At 41.8% G+C, this 22802-nt stretch overlaps 3 protein-coding genes across 3 annotated transcripts; all 3 read left to right on the top strand.

Annotated features, from left to right (window-relative positions):
• Positions 1 to 3754: 3754 nt before the first annotated feature.
• Positions 3755 to 8409, top strand: LOC125008147. Its single transcript, XM_047585241.1, has 11 exons — positions 3755 to 3883; positions 4217 to 4274; positions 5294 to 5308; positions 5391 to 5521; positions 5599 to 5734; positions 5825 to 6109; positions 6269 to 6607; positions 6704 to 6885; positions 7199 to 7294; positions 7372 to 7470; positions 7553 to 8409. Exons 2-11 carry the CDS (start codon positions 4223 to 4225, stop codon positions 7772 to 7774), a joined length of 1557 nt encoding a protein of 518 aa, XP_047441197.1. The 5' UTR covers positions 3755 to 3883; positions 4217 to 4222; the 3' UTR covers positions 7775 to 8409.
• Positions 8410 to 8801: 392 nt separating this feature from the next.
• On the top strand, positions 8802 to 13474 carry prpf19 (pre-mRNA processing factor 19). Its single transcript, XM_047585759.1, has 16 exons — positions 8802 to 8993; positions 9175 to 9324; positions 9656 to 9732; positions 10013 to 10154; positions 10293 to 10366; positions 10449 to 10514; positions 10600 to 10641; positions 10782 to 10856; positions 10940 to 11015; positions 11099 to 11208; positions 11330 to 11485; positions 11578 to 11647; positions 11731 to 11904; positions 12069 to 12151; positions 12446 to 12551; positions 12665 to 13474. Exons 1-16 carry the CDS (start codon positions 8975 to 8977, stop codon positions 12760 to 12762), a joined length of 1518 nt encoding a protein of 505 aa, XP_047441715.1. The 5' UTR covers positions 8802 to 8974; the 3' UTR covers positions 12763 to 13474.
• A 786-nt stretch (positions 13475 to 14260) lies between these two features.
• tcirg1b (T cell immune regulator 1, ATPase H+ transporting V0 subunit a3b) lies at positions 14261 to 22704 on the top strand. The gene is made up of 21 exons (XM_047585592.1): positions 14261 to 14424; positions 15435 to 15553; positions 15846 to 15924; positions 16037 to 16185; positions 16303 to 16398; positions 16492 to 16556; positions 16643 to 16769; positions 16889 to 16971; positions 17084 to 17177; positions 17376 to 17588; positions 17690 to 17840; positions 17963 to 18102; positions 18486 to 18643; positions 18736 to 18826; positions 18912 to 19030; positions 19159 to 19372; positions 20128 to 20238; positions 20324 to 20410; positions 20537 to 20657; positions 20800 to 20971; positions 21930 to 22704. The coding sequence occupies exons 2-21, from the start codon at positions 15437 to 15439 to the stop codon at positions 22021 to 22023; spliced, it is 2481 nt and encodes an 826-aa protein (XP_047441548.1). The 5' UTR covers positions 14261 to 14424; positions 15435 to 15436; the 3' UTR covers positions 22024 to 22704.
• The last annotated feature ends 98 nt before the right edge of the window (positions 22705 to 22802 follow it).

Raw genomic sequence — 22802 nt, 5'->3', positions numbered from 1 at the left:
ACTTGTTGTACTGAAGGCTAAAAGAGGTAGAAAACTCACATCAGTTCCTCTTCTCAGCACCACAAAGATACAACGCCCTGCTCAGTCAAGTCTTCACACACTCCTCTGAGCTCGTAGTTAGTGTTGGGTTGGACTGGACTGCATCATGTTCCTCTTTGACTATGAACTCAGTAATTAACACTGTACATGAATTTACACACATCAGATCATGTCACCAAAATGTCACATCATGATCTTCAGAGATGTTGTGGCAGTGCTGCTGTTGTGTTACTAGATTTATGTTTGACACAGATGAGACAATAGACACATGACTGTAGTTAAAATAAAACATAAACTGATTAATAATAACAGCTCAGGGGAGTTTGTTTTGATTCTCCACATACAGGATTTAAAAGGTTGATCATTAATAGGAGACATTTTAAAATGTTTCCAGTTTGATACACCTTCATGATGGTGTCTTAGAAATATCAGCTGTCAGTCTCAGAAGGAGAATGTTTCATTTAGTCCATCACACAGAAAAACACACTTGTTGAACTGAGGCTAAAAAAAGGAAGAAAGTTGATACTGCTTCCCTTTCTTTTTTCTTCATATAAACGAGAAGTTAGAAACAACGTTGTGCACATTTCACACACTCTCCTCTGAGGCTGATCACTACCACAACACACTGCTTTCTGTTGAGAGCAGGGTACATAGGTTTGACTTTGGGAGGAATTAGACAAAGTTTGAAAGCTGCTGAGTGACTGAACAGAGTGTGAAGAGAGAGGAGACATGGAAGCTGTGGTTGGACTGATGCTCATGATACTTGGAGTCTCTCATGGTGAGATATTGACGTGGTACTTTATTCAGGTTTCTAAAGATGGTTTAGTGGATGAGTGAAATGTTAAACTTCTTGTTGACTGGTTCTGAAAGGAGGTTTGAAAGTCTCACACGTTTATCAAACAGTTTGATTGAGGACAATGAAGATGACATGATAGTCTTTTATACACACGGCTTTAGTTTGTAACTTTCCATAAAGTGAAGACAGCTTGTCTCCCAAAATATCTACAGAGAAAATATTAAGATTGATGCTTTGTGTCTTTGGGATTGTGACACAGACATGGTCTCAGTGAATTCTTTCTAGTTTGGAGAAAGTCACAACTGAGAGATTTACACTTTGGAGGAAGGACAATAAACATTAGTCATGTATCAGAGACCAACTAAGGATGATAAATTATATTTGTGTAACTCTGCTGTTACATTGTGCTTCATGTGGCCTTGAGCCTCTGTAACTTTGTTGAGTAAACCTGAAGAACAAAACCAGCGACAGATATAATGCCTTATATGTCCTTGTTCCAACACTTCCTTGTAGCTACATACTGCCTACCCACTCTGAGTGACATATTCACATCTCTTAGTTTTATTGGTTGCACAACTGCTTCAAATGATTCTACATTATTAATCATTTTATTCACATTCATTCATAAAATGAACCAACAGATAATTTGGTGGGTTAACTCAGTTTGACACACACAGGTCTGTAATTACTGCTTGAATTCAACTAATGTAAAAACTCTGTTTAACAGATTAATGTTGTTAAATGAATCACAGCAGTTTTCCAGCCACTGACCTGTGAAATGCTCAGCAGCAGAAAATACATGTTTGATTGATTGTTTAGTCTGGAGAGAGAGAAAAACCCACTTAAGTCTGTTTTAGGTCAATGCATGTGACTGAAATATTGGAACAATTATGCTTCATAGTGGTAGAAATGAAATACTCTCAATGTTTTAATTCACAGGTGGAGAAAACTTACTGTGATGGCAGACAGAGTGGAGCTCAGTGTTATGGAGCTTTGGGAGGAACTGTGGTCATCAGACTGATGGACAACGCCTTAGAAATATATAGATGTGACGTGAAAAAGGGATCATCAGTAATATTAACATGGATAAACAAAATGATTGTAACTAATGTGATAAAAGACAGATCTGTCTTTAATCCCAGTGATGGAACATTTAGGATCAATGACCTGAGCAGGAGTGACAGTGGTCAATATGATCTGAGAAGCTTTGACTCAAATGGAAAAGAATTACAAGAACAGACTCTACAGTTGTTTATTGAAGGTAAAATACTTTTTTTCTACTCCTGGGAAATTAAGTCATATTGACAGATCTAAATGTCAAATTGTATTGATTTGTGTACAAACAAAGATATCTTACACTCACTTACCAGTTTTTAGATTCACTAGTGAAAACAAATATAACAGTCCTGAACTGAATCCTCCTTCATTACTGTTTACAGTCAGAGTCTAAATAATATACTTCATATTCTGCATGTTTCTGTATTTATTTATTAAGAGATAATTTACCTTGTTATCAAAAGTCATCTGTGTGTGTTTCTCTCAGCTCCGGTGTCCTCTGTCCATCTGGTCTCTGAGTGTCTGTCCATGGAGAGAAGAGGGTGTCCTGCTCCTCTGATGGAGGGGACAGTCCTCAGTACAGCTGGACTCTGGATGGACACTCAGTGACAGACGCTGAGCTCCTCTCTGGAAATAATGAGACTAATGTCATCACTCTGAAACAAGACGTCTCAGGACATCTGGTCTGTTCAGTCAGGAATCACTTCAGTAGTGTCTCCAGAGGAGAGAGGATCTGACCCTGTGGTGAGAGACAACATGAAGAGAAATAACTTGGTAATCATGTTGGTGTCATAACATCAGTCATAAATGATCTTTGTTTGTTCATAGACTTCATATTCATCAACTGCACCTTACCTAATGGGACACACATATCAGAGTGGGTGTTTGAAGCCGATAACACACTGTGTATTAACCCAACTACTGCCCCTACCACTGCTCCAACTACTGCCCCTCCCACTAGTTTGGGTAAGTAGACTACCATAGTGTCAAAATAAACCCTCCAATCAAACTTTGATCAATGATCAACTGTGGTACATTAGTAAATTAAACTTGACTTAACAAATAAAATGAAAACTCTCCTGTCACAGCTTCACCCTGACATGTGACGTTTGTGTCTCTGAACAGGTCACATGTCCATCATATGTGCGTTGAAAGCAGCTGTGATAATTCTCTTGATAATTGGGATTCTCATCGTTTTTGCCTGGAAGAAAAAGAGACAAGGAAAAGCTGAAGGCTCAGCTGTCCCACAAACACTGGAACCTCCAGAGAACTCTGTCATGATGGTTGAAATGAGAGGTTCTGCACCTTAAAACAACAACTAGCGACACATTTCATCTGCGTTAGGTTCCTTATTTCAGCTGTTTTTGTCTCTGAAGAACTTTCAAATGTACTGGCTTTATATGAAGCACGGCAGCAGAAAAATGTGTCTTATAATAAAAAGCACGTCCTTCATTAGTGGATCACTGGTACCAAAATGACCCAATATTCAAACCTTGTCTGTATTTTTATGGAACCAATCAATTTTTAGTTTTTAATGGCTGTTTCAGGATTTGTTTAGTATTTTATCTGTGACTGTACTAAAAAAAATTGCACTTGAAGATCCAAGAGTGATTCTTAATAAAATATTACACAAATGCATGTGTCTGAAAACTTTTTTCCACAGCTGTATTTTATCAAACCACCTGTGATTTAAGTTGACAAAGAACATACAAACAATCCTTTAAATGTTTAACCCAGTTCAGCGTCGTATCATTTCATCCCATGTTCTATTAAGTATTGGGTTTAATCTTGGCGCAAAGCCCGTCACGAACGCCTACAAAACGTAGCTCAGTGCTTTTATACGCAGGCGCTGGGCAAAACAAGCAAACACGTGACGCACTTTGCGTAGTGGCCGCCGAGAATACAGACTCTCTGCAGAGGACGTCGGTGTGCGTCCTCCTCGTCCACATAAACATTGAGAAATATCCAGCGGTGGCCTCGGGTTTCCTGCAGGTGAGCTCAGACTGGATGCTGCACAGACTGTGTGATGGATTGTTGGTTATCAATGAAAGGCGCTTTACATCCTGTAAATGCTGTCCCGAGTCTGAGGAGCGCGCTGGACACCTGAGTGGACATGGCTTCAAACAGCAGACATGACATGGTTAGATAGTGCCGCTGATGCTGTTTCGGGCGTGAACTGGATTTGCCTCTGCACATGCATGACCACATTTCGTCGTTGGCCTCTCTCTTTCGTAGCGTCCTGAATGACCCGTGTCCCGCCCGGACTGTGGTTTTCAGAGGAGGGTGGGGATGAATGTTTACAGTCCAAACTGCTGTCTTTTACAGGAGACGATGTCCTTCTACCTCCTCCTCACTGCACTTGTAACCCTTCCTCTGGCTTTGGGTAAGTTCCTGATTGATAAGAAATTAGTTTGCATTGTTAACACATGCCTTAATTAATTGTTCACTTTTTTTTATCACATAGTGTTGGTGTTAGCATCCTACTCTAATTAGCCAACAGCTAAATTATTAGCAGATTTAAGTATAAATATATTCAAAAGTCACTAATAATGGTTTCTCAGTCAATAAATAAATCAATAAAGGCTGTCACCTGATTTCAGGGTCCCGATTTCCCTCAATAGAAAATAAAAACATTCGAAATAAAAACCAGGAAGTCGATTTGTCCCCTTTAGTGCTATTCACTGTTTATTTATTTTATCTTATTTATTTTTCACTTAAATCCTGGAATCTGGAGTGTTGCAAAAATCATACATTACACAGTCATTTAACACAAATGAAGATCAGTACAGAATAGAATAAAATATAATAAAATTCTTTGTCTTGACAAATTTCCATTGCAAGCTCTGTAACTAGGATTATTACTGTCTTAAATATCACTTTTATTATCACCATCTGTGCAACAATGCAACTGATACGCATGCAAACATACACAGACGGTCATATATGACCATAAATATTATTTCCTCTTTTTTCATTAGTTTTTTTTGTCTGTCCATGTCGCAGCACCGTCACTGTTTTGTCATTGTCACTGTCTCATTGCACAATAAAGAAAAGAGAAATATACTTATACATGTGTCAGAAGTAAATACGATCAATACCAGACAAATTGTGCAATGAAGTGTTTTTTATTGAAAGCATCGAGAGTTAGCAGAGTTGGTCATTTCTAACAATGCACTCAACACTTTTAACACTGCTGAATTAAAGCTTAAAAAAGACAAATCAGTTCGAACTTGACACGTTTCAGTGATTCGTTGATATACCTTGAGGAGGTTGTCATTGCTGTGCAGCCAGTAACTCCCTTTATACATCTGACTGTAAACTCTACCCATAGAAAACTGAACTGTAACTTTCTCAGTGAGGTAGAGAAGTCTACTAATTATGTTATTTATACTCGACCTGCAGGTTGGGACTTATTAGGTGAGTCGACATGAATATTTCATCTTTCACCTACAGAACTAGTGACCGCAGAGGTCCCTCACTTTCCTTTTCACACTGACAGGTGAAAGAGAAAAAGTCCAGACGGTGTGCATCGGGAAGGAATTTAGTCTGCCAGTGGACTCCACGTCGAGGATTGTGACTTTCACGCCAAGCCCCGATGGGCCGAGACGTGTCCTGCTGGATAAGACCACTGTGAGTGGAAGTGTGTCCATGCTTGTTGTTGTGTTTGGATGTCGCGCCGCCTAAACCTGTTAACTGTTCGCCTGCAGGTGAAGGATCCACGGTTCAAGTGGACCAGAGATAAAACGTTGGTCCTGAAAGAAGTGACTCACAGCGATCAGGGGCTTTATGCCAACAAACTGTCCCTCGGATTCACCTACGAGACTGTTCGTCTGATTGTCTCAGGTAGTTTTCTTCTCTGGTGTAACGTAGCGTATCCATCGCCCTTCCTCATTCAGACTTCTTCGTCTTTTTTATCTCAAAACTGTGTTTCAGAATGCATCAAGCCCTACCACAAGCACTATGGGAAGAACTTTGAGCACAGCATCCCTGATAACAGCTCCGTGCTGGAGTTTTCTCCTCTGGGAGCTCCGCCCGAGGCCATGCCGGTGGTACTGTGGAACCACACGGACCCCGAAACCGGCGAGGCAGGCCGGGGCCGCCTGCTGCGAGGGGGGAAGGTCTGGGTGGCGGAGAGGGTGACGCAAGCAGACCAAGGCAACTACACAGTGAGGAACGTCGACGGGAAGGTGCTTTCTCGCAGCACCCTCACCGTCCGTGGTGAGCAGAGACAGAAGCTTAGGACTGATGAATTTCTTCCACTCTATGATGCTCTCAGTGATTATAATCACCTTTTTTTTATTTTGTCTCTCCCTTTCCATGCCCTTTCATTTCCCACATCTTTTTTTTTTTCGTTCATGATTTTGCACATGGATGCAGAGCACTCCTTTAATGTCACACGCTTCACCAGGGAGTCTTTAACCCTGCCCCTGTTTGTGCCCGTCCCTCACGCCCATCTCATTTTTACACCCTCCCGGCATCCTGACGAATCCTCCCTCGGCCCTTTCGACCCCAAGCCCCCGCGCGGCCCCGTGCAGCTCATTCGTGAGGGTCATATAATAGACCACGACATTCGCTACAGGGGAATCATCTCCCTGGGCAAGAACGGCTCCGTCAATGAGGTCGTCATAGCCAGACTGACCTCCAGGCACAATGGGCTGTATGAAATCAGAGACGGGAAGGGTAACCTGGTGTCCTCCACCTTCTTGCAGGTGATCGGTGAGTTGCGCAGTGTTTTTTTTTTGTTTGTTTGTTTGGATTGTTTTTTTTTTTGGCAATATCTCTGCCATCCCCTGTATCTCTAACTTTTTTCAGACAAGAAGGGTACCTGGCGAGCACTTCTCAAGTCCATCACCGTCCCCTCCGGCATGTTTGTGACACTGGCTGGTTTCATCCTGTTCTTGAAGCGCTACCCCAGCTGCAGCCTCTCACACGTGATCCCTTGCCTCAGGACGAACCGCACGCCACCAGCCAACCCCCCGAGGGTCAACATCCAGGTGAGGAAATTATTACTTTAACATCACTTTTTATTATTTTTATGCTGCTGCGTGTCGTCTTACTAGTACTGTCCCATTAGTTTTCCCATTAGCATTTGTTTTCCACCTCCTTAGTGCGACTCCACTCACTTGTTGAATTAAATCAGTTGTGAGGTGCAAAGAAAAGTATTTTTGTCTGGAAAAAGAAGGGGAAACCGCATGATTCATTAATGAAATCAGTCATTTCGGCCCTTGTGATGCTCTGTTACTGCCTTGCTGCTGCTCTGAGTTTACGTTTGTTTGTCTGTGTTTGTGTTTGTCTTTATCTTTGTAGGGATACAATCAGCCCTGTCCTCAGCCCTCAGGCTACCACGGTCAGCAGCCCGGTACACCGAGAAAATGGACCCCACAAGCCAGTCCTGCTCGCTCTGTAAGACTAATTAAAAGAATCAAATATGGTAAAAGTGAGTTTGAACCGTTAAATGGACTATTTGTTTGTCTTCCCAGAGTTACTCTCCTATTAGGGTCGGGACGCCAAGAGCTGAGAACCAGGAAGCACACAGGCAGACAGCCGGTAGCTCCCCTCATCATAATGTCGCCCCTGAGGTAGTGCATTGCCCAACTTCCAGCTCTGAGTGTTTGCATGTCACCAAGTGTTTTCTAATCACGTGCCTTTATTAACTCCTAGCGAGACCGAAGTAACGAGGAGGAGAACGAGATTACCTTCTCTGTGGCGGGGGCTTCAGACTGCCTCCACTCCTCCGAGGACTGTGTTCAATTCCAGATCAATAAAGTACGAAATGGGCAAAGGTGGAGCAAATCGCAAGAATTATTTGCCACGCTGCCACTGGACACGGACACCTCCGAATCCTGCAGTGTTTACACATCAAAGAAGCTGGACATTTTATAAAAGGGAAGTTGAAGTAAGAGAAGAGAGGTTTTTTTTTTTTTTTTCTGCGTGGGATTATGAAATCTGTGCCTTTTGCACAGTTTTAAAAAGGTTGGGTATCAAAATCGCTTGCAATGTGTTCACGTGTTTCTTCTGAAGCAGGAGTTGAGCATTAAACTACCCATCTTCTATTACACTGGCTGATGGTGCACCTGAAATCTCCCGCTGTTACCTACCTCCACACCCTCAGGACCAATATGATCTGCACTGTATTTACTGAGTGTCTGTACGTTTGTGTGTGTATTACTATCTCTAGGGCTAAGAATAAATTAAAATTGTAACACTAAGATGAGGAAAGAGACTTTTTTAAATACTGTACAGTAATATAGAGTTAAGTCTATATGCTCGTCCTTTTTGTTGACTATTCCTAACTGCAACAATAAGTAATTATCATGTCAAATGTCTGGCTGTTTTCTGAATTTTACAGCTGTAGTGTATTTCCCTTCTAATTTTGTGACATGTAACATGTGTTAGTGGACTTTGTGTACATTATAATATCTTATAATCATTTTTTCCCATCAACAAAAGGCACAGGACTACTGTGTGTGATTTGAAAATGTGATATCTAAAATAATAAAATGCATCTTTAACATGGATATCTGAGGGGATTTTTCTAAGTTGCTGGTCGGGCCATGGACTGTTTATTTTATAGTGTTTATTCTTAATTATTATTTTTTATATTTGCATTATTTTAATCAGGAGCAACCATCCAAAAATTTGTTATCTACAGACATAAGTGCACACAGCAGTTACAAATCTTAAATCTGAAATGCCTTTTTCATAAACATACATTTTTACTTTTATTTTATTTATTTGTTTAATTTGCTGTAGTCAGTCTTTTTAGTTGCTGTAAAATTGATTTTTAATTGCGCTGTTCTGTTTGATACATGATGAACACTTGAATTTTAGTTAGTGCAGTGCTTTATTCCTGGCGGTAGGTGGCGGTGCAGAAATTCTGAGGCAGGTCTCTTACGTTAAAACTGACCGTAGAAGAAGAAGAACAGGAAGCAACTCCGTTTGTAGCGGCAATGAAAGGACAGCGTGCTACTTCTAAATTGAGCAAAACACATAAGTAAAGTGTCCATTAGCGAGTATAACTATTCGGTACAGAGTTAGCATAATTCATTTTTAAAATTAGATCACTAGGACTGAGTCGGGAAGATGTCTTTGGTTTGCGCAAGTAAGTGGACCTCAATTCATTGGTCGGTTAGCTCAGCACCGCGCTAATGCTGCTAGCATATGTAGCTAACGTTAGCGCCCATGCATTGCCGCCGCTACTTGAGATAGTTCCCCGGTCATATTTGTGTGTGTTTTGCTGTTAATATTACGTGTTTTTTAAGCGTTATCGTCGTCTTTTCCAGTCTCCAATGAGGTGCCGGAGCACCCGTGCGTCTCTCCGGTGTCCAACCAAGTGTTTGAGCGCAGGCTGATCGAGAAGTACATCGCAGAGAATGGGACAGACCCGATGAACGGACAGCCTCTGTCCGAGGAGCAACTCGTAGATATCAAAGGTAAACCAATGAAAGTCAAAGCTAATACGCTACGATACAACAGATCCTCATTTAATTCATTTAAACATGTGATGTTTTGATTCTGGAGGAGTTTTCTTTTACATCCTACTGAGAAATGAAAGTAACACAAATCTGCACCATTCATGAACATCATGCTGAACATTGTGCTCATGTGATACGTGAATGTGCTTTACCTTTAGATTTATGTACATCTGCAGTTAAGATTTCAAAATTGCTCCCTAGTACCGCAACTACTCTCTAGAAGTCTTTAAAATCAGAATACATTTAAAAAAAAAAAATCTTGATTAAAGGTTGCTTTTCTCTGTTTTAGTGTCCCATCCTATTAGACCAAAGGCACCATCAGCAACAAGCATTCCTGCCATTCTCAAGTCCTTGCAAGATGAGTGGGTAAGTATTGTAAACCCAGCGAAGTTGTAAAAGAAAAGAATGCACCAGACTTTTAAATACATCTGTTGTAGACCACCGTGCAATGTAAATTATTAGTCATTATTGGAAAAAAATCAACCTTAAACTAAGAAAACATGTTGCTTTCTTGTTTTTATTTGCAAGAGAGCCCCACAGTCGTAAGACTGTAATATTTCAATTACCCCTTTCTCTAGCTTTTAAAGGTATGAGCTTTAAATAAGGACCACAGTTCATTGTTAATTTTTTCTCTTTTCCGTTTTAGGATGCCGTCATGCTTCATAGCTTCACCTTGCGGCAGCAGCTGCAGACCACTCGCCAGGAACTTTCGCACGCCCTCTACCAACACGACGCCGCCTGCAGAGTCATTGCTCGACTCACCAAAGAGGTCACCGCTGCCCGAGAAGGTGGGTTTACGGTGATTGTGCTGCTCGAGTTCTGCAGCACATGAACAACATTTATGAGTAACGTATCTGTTCCAAAGCGGCACAAACGTGTTGGATGGTATTATGAGATTTTCTAACGGGTTCGATTATTCTTTACAGCTCTTGCCACGCTTAAACCCCAAGCCGGATTGGTTGCCCCACAGGCAGCCCCTGCCTCCCAGCCAGCTGCAGCAGTGAGTGCTCTTACACCAGAGAGGGATTTTTTTGCTATAGTTTCTTCAGACAATCTTCAATTCTGCCTTCTGTCGTTTTCAGGGTGCTGGTGGAGAGCCTATGGAGATTAGTGAACAGGTGGGAATGACCCCAGAGATCATTCAGAAGGTAAGATATTTTTATCTTGTGGTAAACTGTCGCTTTGTTGAGCTAGTCTAAGAGGTGTTTCAGTATCTGTTTTTTCTGTTTGCAGCTCCAAGACAAGGCTACGATCCTCACTACAGAGAGAAAGAAGGTATTACGTCTCTCTGTTTTAGCTCCATTTGTCCTGTAGATCTCCATATCGTAAAAATAAAACAACCACAACGTTGTTTCTGTTGTGATACTATAAAATTTGCTCTCCATTCACCCAAATGTCTTACTTCATTCATCCAGAGAGGAAAAACTGTCCCAGAGGAGCTGGTTAGAGCCGAGGATCTCAGCAAATACCGCCAAGTGGCCTCTCACGCCGTAAGTATTGATTTTGCATAATCAGAAGGATACAACTGATCTGACGTACACGGTTTTCACGTTGTTTTGCCTTTTGCCTCCAGGGTCTTCATAGTGCCAGTGTGCCTGGTATTCTGGCTCTGGATCTGTGTCCCTCTGACACCAGCAAAGTGCTTACTGGTACATTGAATTTCATCTGATTTCACACCAGTCCCAGTATGAAGAGTCTGTTATGTGATTTTGACCCACTCGTGTTCTTTCAGGTGGAGCTGACAAGAACGTGGTGGTGTTTGATAAGAACGAGGAGCAGATTGTGGCCACGCTTAAAGGTCACACCAAGAAAGTCACCTCCGTCATTTACCATCCATCTCAGGTAACTCTTCGTCTGTTGATACATCAGGGGATAAACGTCTCCCTGATAACCAAATCACATAAGGAGACAAACTGTACACTGTTCTTCTTCTAATCCAGTGTTTCGCTTTTTCCTCCTTTAGTCTGTGGTCTTCTCTGCATCTCCAGACACCACCATCCGTGTGTGGTCTGTCACCGGGGGCAACTGTGTGCAGGTGGTGCGTGCCCACGAGGCAGGCGTCACTGGACTCTCCCTTCATGCTACTGGGGACTACCTGCTCAGCTCCTCTGAGGATCAGGTGTGTGACAGATCTCAGGCTTTACTTACTAAAGTAATGGCTCTACAGTTTGGCTGCTAACCTCACTAACTTATTATTATTTTATTCTGCAGTACTGGGCCTTTTCTGACATCCAAACTGGTAGAGTCCTCACCAAAGTTACTGATGAAAGCGCTGGATGCGGTAAGAACCTTTTATGTTTACGTCTATGTTCGATGGCGCCAACATCCTCTTCAGTAGGTAACGTTTCCATTTTTATCCTACAGCTCTCACTTGTGCTCAGTTCCACCCTGACGGACTCATTTTTGGCACTGGTACTGCTGACTCCCAAATCAAGATTTGGGATCTGAAGGAGCGCACTAACGTGGCCAACTTCCCAGGCCACTCTGGACCCGTCACCTCCATTGCTTTCTCTGAGAACGGATACTATCTTGCCACAGGTTAGAATTACTAACTTTTTTCCACAATATTGCTTCTAATCTTTCCTGTAAAGATCCAGCAAAATTTAGAGTGTCGCACATCACATTCGTCTGAACTACAATATCTTAAGTCGTGCAGGGGTCTTCAGTCTAAAGGGATCTGTGTGTTTACTTTTGTTCTCCAGGTGCTCAGGATAGCTCTCTGAAACTGTGGGATCTTAGGAAACTGAAGAACTTCAAGACTATCACTCTTGACAACAACTATGAGGTAAGAAATTGCAAGTATTGGTTTGACAGGTTGAGAAATATATATATATTTAAATAATATTGCCTAAAGTTTGAAGAAAACTATCAATACTGTACCTTTCATTAATAATTAATATAATACTAATACACTAAATATGACATTGTAGCCCGCAGGCCATTAGCATAGAAAATACATGTTGTCACATCACACCTAGTAAGAAAGCAAACTCTGAGTGTGCAGTAACATTAGACGGTCACACAGTTTTCATCTATCTGTACTTTTTAATCTCATTTATGTTTTTTTTTTATGTTTCAGGTGAAGTCCCTTGTGTTTGATCAGAGTGGTACCTACCTGGCTGTAGGAGGGTCAGACATCCGTGTCTACATCTGCAAGCAGTGGTCTGAGGTCCTCAACTTCACAGGTGATGATGAGCAATACCTTTGCAAATGATCATATAGTGTGAATGTAACCTGACAGTAATCTGTGACGATATAGATTTTGTTTTAAAACTTGATTTTCTTTTCTAAATTGCAGATCATACAGGATTGGTGACTGGTGTGGCCTTTGGAGAGAACGCTCAGTTCCTGACCTCTGCAGGAATGGACAGAAGTCTCAAATTTTACAGCTTGTAGAAAAGGAGAGATTCAGGATTCAGGGAGTGGGGGGCAATGGAGAGGAGGATAGAACGTGTCTTTGTGTCTGAGCAGCCACTATCCTGGACACAGTCATTTTTAGAAAATGAAAAAATGAAAATCACTGCTAACTTTGTTTCTTTTAGTGTTAGTCCTCAAGTCCAAGGAATAAATCCTTAAAATGATCTGCTCTCTGAAGCCACAGCAGCATGGTTAGTACGTACAACATATTTGTTGGCTGTGTAAGTTCAGAATGTGAATGACATGAAATCAGATGCAAAAGCCAGTGTAAAGTTCCTGTCCTGTTTGCCAGCAATTATGATTTTACTGTAGTATTTTCTTTTTTTTTCTGTGTGTGTGTGGAGGGTCTTCAGTTGCTTGTGATACAACTCTTAAAGTGTACATGATCAGAAACTAATTGATCTACTTTGCTTCTTAATGTAGACCATCTTCATTACAGTATATGTAGGGTGAAATTTAAAATACATCTGTAGTGATGTACCGTAAAAATGGAAGATGAAGAGGTTTGTGTACTTCTGTGAACAATTTAGTCATATTTAACCTTCCCTAAGTTTCATTTGCTGTTTCAGTTCCATTTAAAGCCGTCTTTTTTTTTTCTTCCTCCAATTGTATATTTTTCATTACCTGCTGTTGTGTCTGTTGCACCTCTGCCCTTTTACAATAAAATAAAAATATCTTTTATATTGCCATACAGACGTCTGTCACTGTTCAGTCCTCGGTTAAAACATTTCTCACAGGGTTACATACATGTTGCCATAAATTAGCATGAACTTGGTATACACTCACTGGTGTACCCTGGTAAAAACAAATGCATTCTGATACACAATGATCAGCCACAACATTAAAACCACTGACAGGAGAAGTAAGTAACATTGACCATCTTCTGACAATACAATGATCTGCTGAGAAACTTTTGGACCTGGTATTTGTGTGGATGTTACTTAGACATGTTCCAGTGTACCTAATGCGTACTTGTTTGTCTCAGTGCGGCTTTTCCTTTGATATTGCACAATAATAATGTACTGTGTATGAGCGCTGTTGCTTCAGTATGCACCATCAAAGTAGCCAGTAAAGAAACTTGAAACATAAAGAGGGCCGTTTTCAATCAACAACTCATCTCCTGCTTTGAATCCAACGAGGTGTAAGTGTAATTTCCACACAAGTTGTGATGTCTCTTTGTTTGGATGCCAACTCGGCTTTAATGACGCTCGGGACAGATAATGTCATTATGGCGGTCGCTTAGCAACCACTTTTCGCCCGAACCAGCTGTGTTTATTATTATAAACCCGATATAGCAGATTAATATTTAACACAGAGGCAGAGTTCGATGTTATCGACACAGACTGATCAAATAACCCGATAAAAACCAGACAACATCTGTCTGCGGTCGTTGCCTTTGCCGCCATTTAAATAACCGGAAGACAATCTCTCTCGACCTCTCGTGGCCAAACGAGAGACGAGCGGTTAACTGTCACGTGAGGCCGCAGTAACGTGACTCTCTTTCACAAACGGGAAGTGGTACAGAGCGGAGAAATAACTTCTGAAAAAGCTCAGAAACACCACGACCAGACGGTCTCCTCAGTCCCACGGTACGGGGCTGGACAGTACGTCGGAGTCCAGCTGAAATCAGGACGCGGGCCGGTAAGATATTTAACATTTAGCTTCAACTGTGAGCTCACATGAAACGCGTTTTTACCGTTTACCCTTCATCATGCTGCTGCTGCTGCTGCTGCTGTTTACATGAATCCAGTCTTTGTTGTGCTAATTAATTTTTCCTTCTCTTTGAATTTCCCTAACACTAACAAGTGAATCGTAGTTTAATGCTTTAAATGTTAAAAAAGTGACTTCCCTTTGTTTGTAATTACCCCAAGTTTAACTGACACGATGAGCTAATAAAAACGAAACTGGCTCAGTTCTGCATAACACCAGATGTAGGCAAAGGCAGAGATTTTTTAGACTTAAGGTTAACGTTACTTAGCTACTGTGTATCCGGGGATTTATAGTTATTATTACGTCAAGTTAGACAGAGTCTTCACAAATATTTTAATGTTGCACACTCTCGGTTGTCAGTTCATCAGACATTTCTAATCAATCCGGCCTAATACAGCAGCTTTTAATTCAGTTTATGTTCAGAGAGGCTAGGATTCAGTTTCATTTTCATTTTAGGGCGCTGTCTATTTTAGTTCTTACTGTACCCCCCAAAGTGTAACACGAGAGCAACACTTTTTTTTTATTATTTTAAAACAAATGCCTTTTACGGAGGAGAGATTTTCCTCAGAGTGCTTGTGAGCACCTTAGTTTTAGCTGCGTGAAACTGATAAACTGGATACTGACTGCATATTTCTGTATAAAGCAGTGTTTTAGTTAGTGTATTATTAAATGATTATATTAACAAAATGGATAAAATTGCAAGAGTTGGCAGAAACGGCATCTGTGCAAAAATGGAAATCCCACCTGATTGTCACAGTCAGGAGGTTTCCACGCTTCCCCTTTCTTCAGTTTCCACCGATTAACTTCTGCATTGACTAACTGAGCGGTTTTTATTGTCCCAACTGAAAATAGATGCCACCTGGCACCTCTTCTCTTTACTTATGAATCAGCGTCGAGAAGCAAATGTAAATTTGGACTTGTTTCCTTGTTCCTTGTCCTAGCTATGGGTTCCATGTTTCGCAGCGAGGAGGTTTGCCTGGTGCAGCTCTTCCTTCAGTCCGGCTCGGCCTATAATTGTGTCAGTGAGCTGGGAGAGCTGGGCCTGGTGGAGTTCAGAGACGTGAGTCACCTAAACGCTTTGCTCTTGGTTCATTGTCTCGTTGTTCAAAAGCACAAATGGATTATATTCACACTCTTGTCCATAACTGAATTGCTTTACGTGTAAGTGACGGATGACTTTAATCATGCGTTTTTGGCTCATGACAAGCTCAACGTGACTGTCTTTGTCTATCCTTTGTAAAAATCGCTGTGAAATCTCTCCTTATCTGAGTTCAGACTAGCTGATAGTTGCTTTGTCTGTTATTTACCATTGCTTTTTCCCTCTCTTGAGTAACCCTGCTCTAATGTTTCAGTTGAATCCTAACGTCAACGCCTTTCAGAGGAAGTTTGTCAATGAGGTCAGACGATGCGAAGACCTTGAGAAAACCTTTAGTAAGTATCGACTCATTGTCAGCCACGAATGCATTTTAATCTTGTTTATTCATTAGTTTAATTATTAATATTCTCTACCTGCCTTTCCTTAATCTCATTACCTGCCATTCAGCCTTCCTGGAGCAAGAGATCACTCGCTCCATATCTCCACCCTTGCGTGGTCCCCTCTCTCCTCCCTGCCCAACGCCCTCAGCCCCTCAGCCCCGCGAGCTCATCACCATAGAGGAGGAGAGCGAGAGGCTGGCTAGAGAGCTAAAAGAGGTGAGCACCTTAAGCAAGACTACCGTCAGGAATCTTACGGCTTCTGTTTTCTTCTCAGCGTAACGCCTGGGATGAACCCTCTCGATTAATGGGATTTGTGTGTGTGTTTCCTTCTAGGTGTCTCGGAACAGGGACAGTCTTCGAGCTCAGCTGACGCAGCTCTGTCAATACAAAGGAGTCCTGACCAGAACACACTCTCTCACAGCCTCACAGGTGATTAACAATTACATTTCTATAACAGTTACTGTATTAGTTATTTAATCAAAACTTAAACTACACTAAAGTCTCTTTTGTAAATTCTCACAGGCACCACCACCACCTGCACTGGAAAGCCAAGGTCTGTTTGATAACCGCCAAGATGTCCACCTCAGGTAGAGCTCATTTGCAAAGAATGTGTTTGAATTTGTCTATTTGTCTACGCGTCAACACGTTTTCCATTGCGTCTGTTCTCTCTCAGTTTTGTGGCAGGAGTGGTCCACCCTTGGAAGGTGCCCTCGTTCGAACGGTTGCTGTGGCGAGCGTGTCGCGGGTACATTATCGTGGATTTCAGAGAAATGGAGGATCGACTTCAGCACCCAGACACGGTGAGAGCTCAGAGGCAGAGAGAAAGGGTTCTGGTAGAAATACATAAGTGAGATATTTCTAACTAAATGAAAGTGTTTTATTTTTGTTTTTTTTTTGTTTTTTTTGGGGGGGTCTGCAGGGAGAAATGGTGCAATGGACCGTGTTCCTCATTTCCTACTGGGGAGATCAGATTGGACAGAAAGTCAAGAAGATATGCGATTGGTGAGAAAATCTGTGCCTCTTTTAGTTTTTTGTGGGTTTTTTTTTTTTTAGATTGACATGCTCTCGTGCGTTGAGGTTGAGGTTGAACTTGTTTTTGATTTCCTCATCGCAGCTTCCGTACGCAGACATTCGCATACCCTGAAAGCACTGCTGAGAGAGAAGAAATTCTGCAGGGACTTCAGGGTAGAATTGATGATATCAAATCAGTGAGTTTACCATCTCTTTACAAAATCATATTGCAACATTGATAGAATCACCAACATTTTCCTTCTTTTACAATGTCTGAAATGGCAGAAAAGTTTACTACTAAGAATGCAGTTATCCCTGTTTTATCATTTCGTCCAAGGACAATATCCTCACTTAGTCACACCTCTCATTTTTCACATTTTTCGACTGTACTCCAGGTGTTGCAACAGACCGAGGAGTTCCTGCAGCAGCTGTTGGTGCAGGCTGTGACTTTTCTGCCCCAGTGGAAGGTGCGAGTCCAGAAATGCAAGGCGATCCAGCTGGTGCTGAACCTCTGCAGCCCCTCGGTTACCGACAAATGTCTGATTGCTGAGGCCTGGTGTCCCACTGCCAAGCTGCCTGAACTGCAGAGCGCTCTGAGGGAAGGAGGGGTAAGACATCAGGGCCCCAGAAACACAAATCACTTGACATTCATGAGTAAATTGCCTAATTTTTCTCTCCATTTTTATCCAACTCTCTTCTTTACCCTCAGAGGAAGAGTGGCAGTGGGGTCGACTCCTTCTACAACCGCCTGCCGTCCTCCACCCCTCCGCCTACTCTGTTTCCCCTCAACTCTTTCACGTCTGGCTTCCAGAACATTGTTGACGCCTACGGAGTGGCCAGCTACCGTGAAGTCAATCCAGGTACGTCAGCACTCTGCAAAAACGATGCTCTCTTCGATGTTTGGCATCAAGAGTTTGTTCGAGGTGTAGAAAGCTTGCTTGTATTTGTCTTAATTCAAGTCTTTGTTTCAATGCCTCCGCAGCGGTGTACACCATTATTACATTCCCCTTCCTGTTTGCGGTGATGTTTGGCGACGTGGGCCATGGTTTACTGATGACTCTCGCTGCCCTCTGGATGGTACTTGAGGAGAAGGACCCCAAACTGCGGAACAGCAACAATGAGGTAATTCATCCACCAAATCTTTTTTTTATGTTGAATGTAGCTTTGGTGGTGTCGTACAATTTAGGGTCCAAAACTGAACTGAAACAACACTGATGCTCATATATGTAAGATGAGAAAAAGCCATAGTTCACTTGGACTACATACAATGTTTGAAGCCGTCAGAATTTTCCACATTTCTGCAAAAACGGAAAAGGAACATATGGTTCCAGTTTACAGTGCTGTTTGAGTTCAGGTTTACATGTAGTATTATTCAAAAGTTACCCTAGTGCCTTTTCAGATCCATCAAAAATGACATGGTAAAGAAACAAACCATATTTGCTATAAAAGCGTTTGATCTGGGTCAACGTTGGATCCAAGAATGACCTCCTTCCTCTGTCTTACAGATCTGGAGGATGATGTTTGGAGGGAGGTACCTCATTCTGCTGATGGGACTGTTCTCTGTCTACACGGGGGCCGTTTACAACGAGTGCTTCAGCAGAGGCCTTGCTACATTCAACTCGGGGTGGCACGTCCAACCGATGTTCGAAAAGAACATATGGAAGTGAGGATGCTTCAAATAGCCTTAAGCAGACATTTCACGTTCCTCTTTTTTCCCTAAATAGTCGCTTCATACGTTTGTGTTATCTCTTCCAGTTCGTCGGTGTTGGCAGGGAGCCAGTACTTGTCCATGAGTCCTACTGTCCCTGGCGTTTTTACCGGCCCGTATCCATTCGGCATCGACCCGGTATGGCCACCACACTCACCATCTTTCAATCACGAACAAAGATCACTGCATCCATTCTCAATCTCTCTTGTTTTGTTTTTGTCAGATCTGGGGCCTGGCCAACAACAAACTGACTTTCCTTAACTCCTACAAGATGAAGATGTCCGTCATCATCGGTGTTATTCACATGACTTTTGGAGTCTGCTTGTCATTCTTCAACTACTGGTAAGAGTGCTGCTTTTTGGGTGTGTGTGTGTGTGTGTGTGTGTTGTGTGCACACCTCAACCACTGTTGCCTTGCCGTCACGTAAGCTCGTTTCCCTGAATCTGCTTCTCCTTGTTGTTTATCTGCAGGCACTTTGGCCAGTTAAGGAGCCTGTTCTTTGTGCTGATCCCAGAGCTGATCTTCATGCTGTGTCTGTTTGGCTACTTGGTGTTCATGGTGATCTTTAAGTGGATCGTCTATACCCCTGCCATGTCCAAAAGCGCTCCCAGCATCCTCATCCACTTCATAGACATGTTCCTGTTCACGCAAAATGCCGACAACCTGCCGCTTTACGAGGGACAGGTGTGTGGTGTGCTTATTTCCCCCAAAATGGAAAATATCACAGCTGGGCTGATGGTGGCTGAAACTAACAAGGAACCCGCGTCATTGAACGTTTATTCTGAGTTAGATTCGAGATTAGCACACAAGCAAACGCTGAAATACGCTTATAAGCAGGAGAACGTTTAAATAACAGACTTGTAATTTGTGACAACGGTGTCAATTTTGTTGTGTTATTTAAAATGGAATAACCAAGACATTTAGCTTTTTCTAAAAAGAAAATTGTGCAAGCAAATTTATATTATTATTTATTACATATATATATATATATGATTTATATGTTAATATATTAAACTCATAAATTTATTAGGGAATGGTTTCACATTAAAAAAAAAAAAAAAAAATGGCTGTATATCCAGGTATAAATGTTCTATTGATGGCACCATAAAGGTCTAGGTCCAGCATAGAAGATGCACTTCTATGTAGTTGCTATGGTATCTCACTTTAATTTACAGATTATTTGCTTACTCCATTTGGTGAAGTCATTAAAATGACTTCTGGGCTGAAGAAAAGCGATTGAACTCTATAGTATATGTCTTGTGTCAGTCATTATGCCAGAGACACATCCCTCCTTACACAGTCTAACAAGATGGTGCAGCAGGTATTAAGTCCATAAAGGACATTTTCAGGCCCAGCCTACTCTTACAACATGGTGTACTTATAGCTGGTGGCATTGTCCTTTAACGTCGCCTCCTTTTCTTGTAATTGCTGGTGTGTAGGTTGTGGTGCAGACCGTCCTGGTGGTGCTGGCTCTGTGTGCTGTCCCAGTCCTCCTGCTGGGGAAGCCAGTGTGTGAATACATCTCATTCAAGAGAAGACGACGTCACTTTGTGAGTCTGATTGACTGAACCTTGACCCTTTTTTTCTACTGCGAGTGCCCTTTTCTAACAGATCTGTAAATATTTGCAACATCAGGAGGCAGAAAGGCAGCCACTGGTGTCTGACAACGGCTCCATCAACACTCGTCAGGGGGAGTTAGAAGGAGGCGCTGCTGAAGAGGAGGTAAAAGAAAAGCGATTGAAGATTAAATCTGGTCTATGATGCACTGTTTTGTGTGTGTGTATGTGTGTTTTTATTTATTTATTTTTTTATATATATATCCAACTGCTTTGATTGTGCTGTTTGTAGGAGTTTGATACTGCAGATGTGTTCATGCATCAGGCCATCCACACCATAGAGTACTGCTTGGGCTGCATCTCCAACACGGCCTCTTACCTCCGACTCTGGGCTCTGAGTCTGGCGCACGCACGTTAGTGTCAACACAAACACCATGTGTGCCTTCATCCTCACATGATGCACACACACACAAGACTTCCCCTCTAGCTTGCTCATGATACTAATTTTCCAGCCAATTATGGTTCTGCGATGGTGAGTTATTCGTGTCTCCACAGAGCTGTCAGAGGTCCTGTGGTTGATGGTCATGCGTATTGCACTGAAGTGGCAGGGCTACGTGGGATCCGTCATCCTCTTCGTGATATTCGCCTTCTTTGCTGTGTTGACCGTCTCCATCCTCTTGGTCATGGAGGGACTCTCAGCTTTTCTGCACGCGCTCCGTCTGCACTGGTGAGTATGAGAGGAAGGAAGGAGAAGGGGAGAGACTTTTGAATATCGGGTATTGGATCATAGGACTTCAACAGGGGGTCCATGACCCCTAGGTACTCCACAGAGGTACTGCAGGGGGAGTCCCAAATCTTTGGTTGATTGGGCATTTATTATATCTTTTTTTTTCTTTTTTTAATTTCCTCCTCAAATTTAAATGCCTTTAAATACACATTAACATGTATCCAACATATTTTAGTTAAGGGATAAGGGATAGCTTAATATTGAATTGAATGAATTTTTATAAATAGCACTAGACCAAGTTTAATGTAGAACACATATAGTAGGTATATGTGTAGGTATATGTAGAGGGTCCCTTGGCCTGAAAAACGTTGAAGACCTTTGTATTAGATCATCCAGACGATCCAGTGATCCTTCTACAGAGTTTCCTCAGGCAGTTCTCATGTGGTTTATTGGTGCTTTTACTGCACTTTGTTTGCTGTCTGTCACCTGACAGATGTGGTGGAATAAGTCCTGACTCTGACTCGACAGTTTTGTTTTTCCTACTTAAGGCTGGTGTTAAAGCTCAGGGAGCCTCCACAAGGAAAAATGTATATAATCTAAAGTAGGCAGCATGAACAGTCTAGTTCCATCTTAGTCTAGACATTATTTTTAGGTACTTTTTGCACATGAATTGTTTTGTTTTTTTCTTATGGTGGTTTAAGATAAATTATTCACTGAGCCATGAATAAAATATACAATACATGTATTTAAAACAAGGGAACTAGACTAGCTTGAGTTTCTAGAAGAACCTCAAGTCCAGTTTCTTTGTTTTAAATACTTAAACATACAATGCCTTGGTTTACTGAGAAATCCACGCTGAAGATGTTCATGATTCAATTTTTCCTGATAGCGGCGCCCTACAAAGTTTAGAAGTGTTGATTGTGCTGTTGTGGGTTGACTACGCTCGTCTCTCTCACAGGGTGGAGTTTCAGAACAAGTTCTACAGCGGAGCAGGCTACAAGCTCAGCCCTTTCTCCTTCTCATCTCTGATCAACGCCTCAAACGCTATATGACCGGCCAAACGATTAATCAGAATTGCCAAACGGTTAAATTAACTTGTGTAGCTCGTGTCAGAATTAGCCTGTCTTATGTTATTCTGCTGCCCGTGGGTCGTGAAATGGGTAACAAATCTTGCACAGTGATCACAATGAATGATACAGACTGTTATTTTTGCATCAGTACAATGAAAATGAATCCCTATATGATACATTACAAGTGTATTATCACATGGAAAAAAAAATACTTTTGTATCCCACTTGCTGATTTCAGTGTTACGTATTACACTTTCGGAAGATCAAGATTATCATTTAACTCTTAAACACTTAGGCATCACTTATGAAAAGGGAAAGTACTGTACATCACAAATGGATCTGTTCTGCAGTTTAAGGGAAAATGTGGTTGTTGAGTGGGTGCACTGGATGGTTTGATCAAATGACTGCAGGGAATGATCTGAATGAGTTTCATGAGCCAAAGATACTTTCCCCTCATTGTCCTGTCTTCCAAACATACAACAGGTATTTATTGATAGTTAGATGCATTTTTCTGGTGCCTTACTGGAACTGTTGTTGTTGCGTCATGTATTTTGGACGGATCTTAACTTCTATTACTGCGCCACTACTTTATACACTGCAATGGTTTGTGTTTTTCTGCCAGTTTACACAAAAAAATCTTCATTAAATTGAACCGAAATTAAACCAGAGTTTCTTGTTTCATTGTGCGGTGTAATTAACTGAACAGGCTGCCTCATGGCTTGAATGACACATGTGTATGACTGTTTTGTGTAATGATGGAA

The sequence above is a fragment of the Mugil cephalus genome, chromosome 5 (assembly GCF_022458985.1).
Source record: "Mugil cephalus isolate CIBA_MC_2020 chromosome 5, CIBA_Mcephalus_1.1, whole genome shotgun sequence".
Classification (NCBI taxonomy): domain Eukaryota; kingdom Metazoa; phylum Chordata; class Actinopteri; order Mugiliformes; family Mugilidae; genus Mugil; species Mugil cephalus.
Note: the sequence above shows the minus strand (reverse complement) of the source record. Positions and strands in the feature narration are given on the sequence as shown.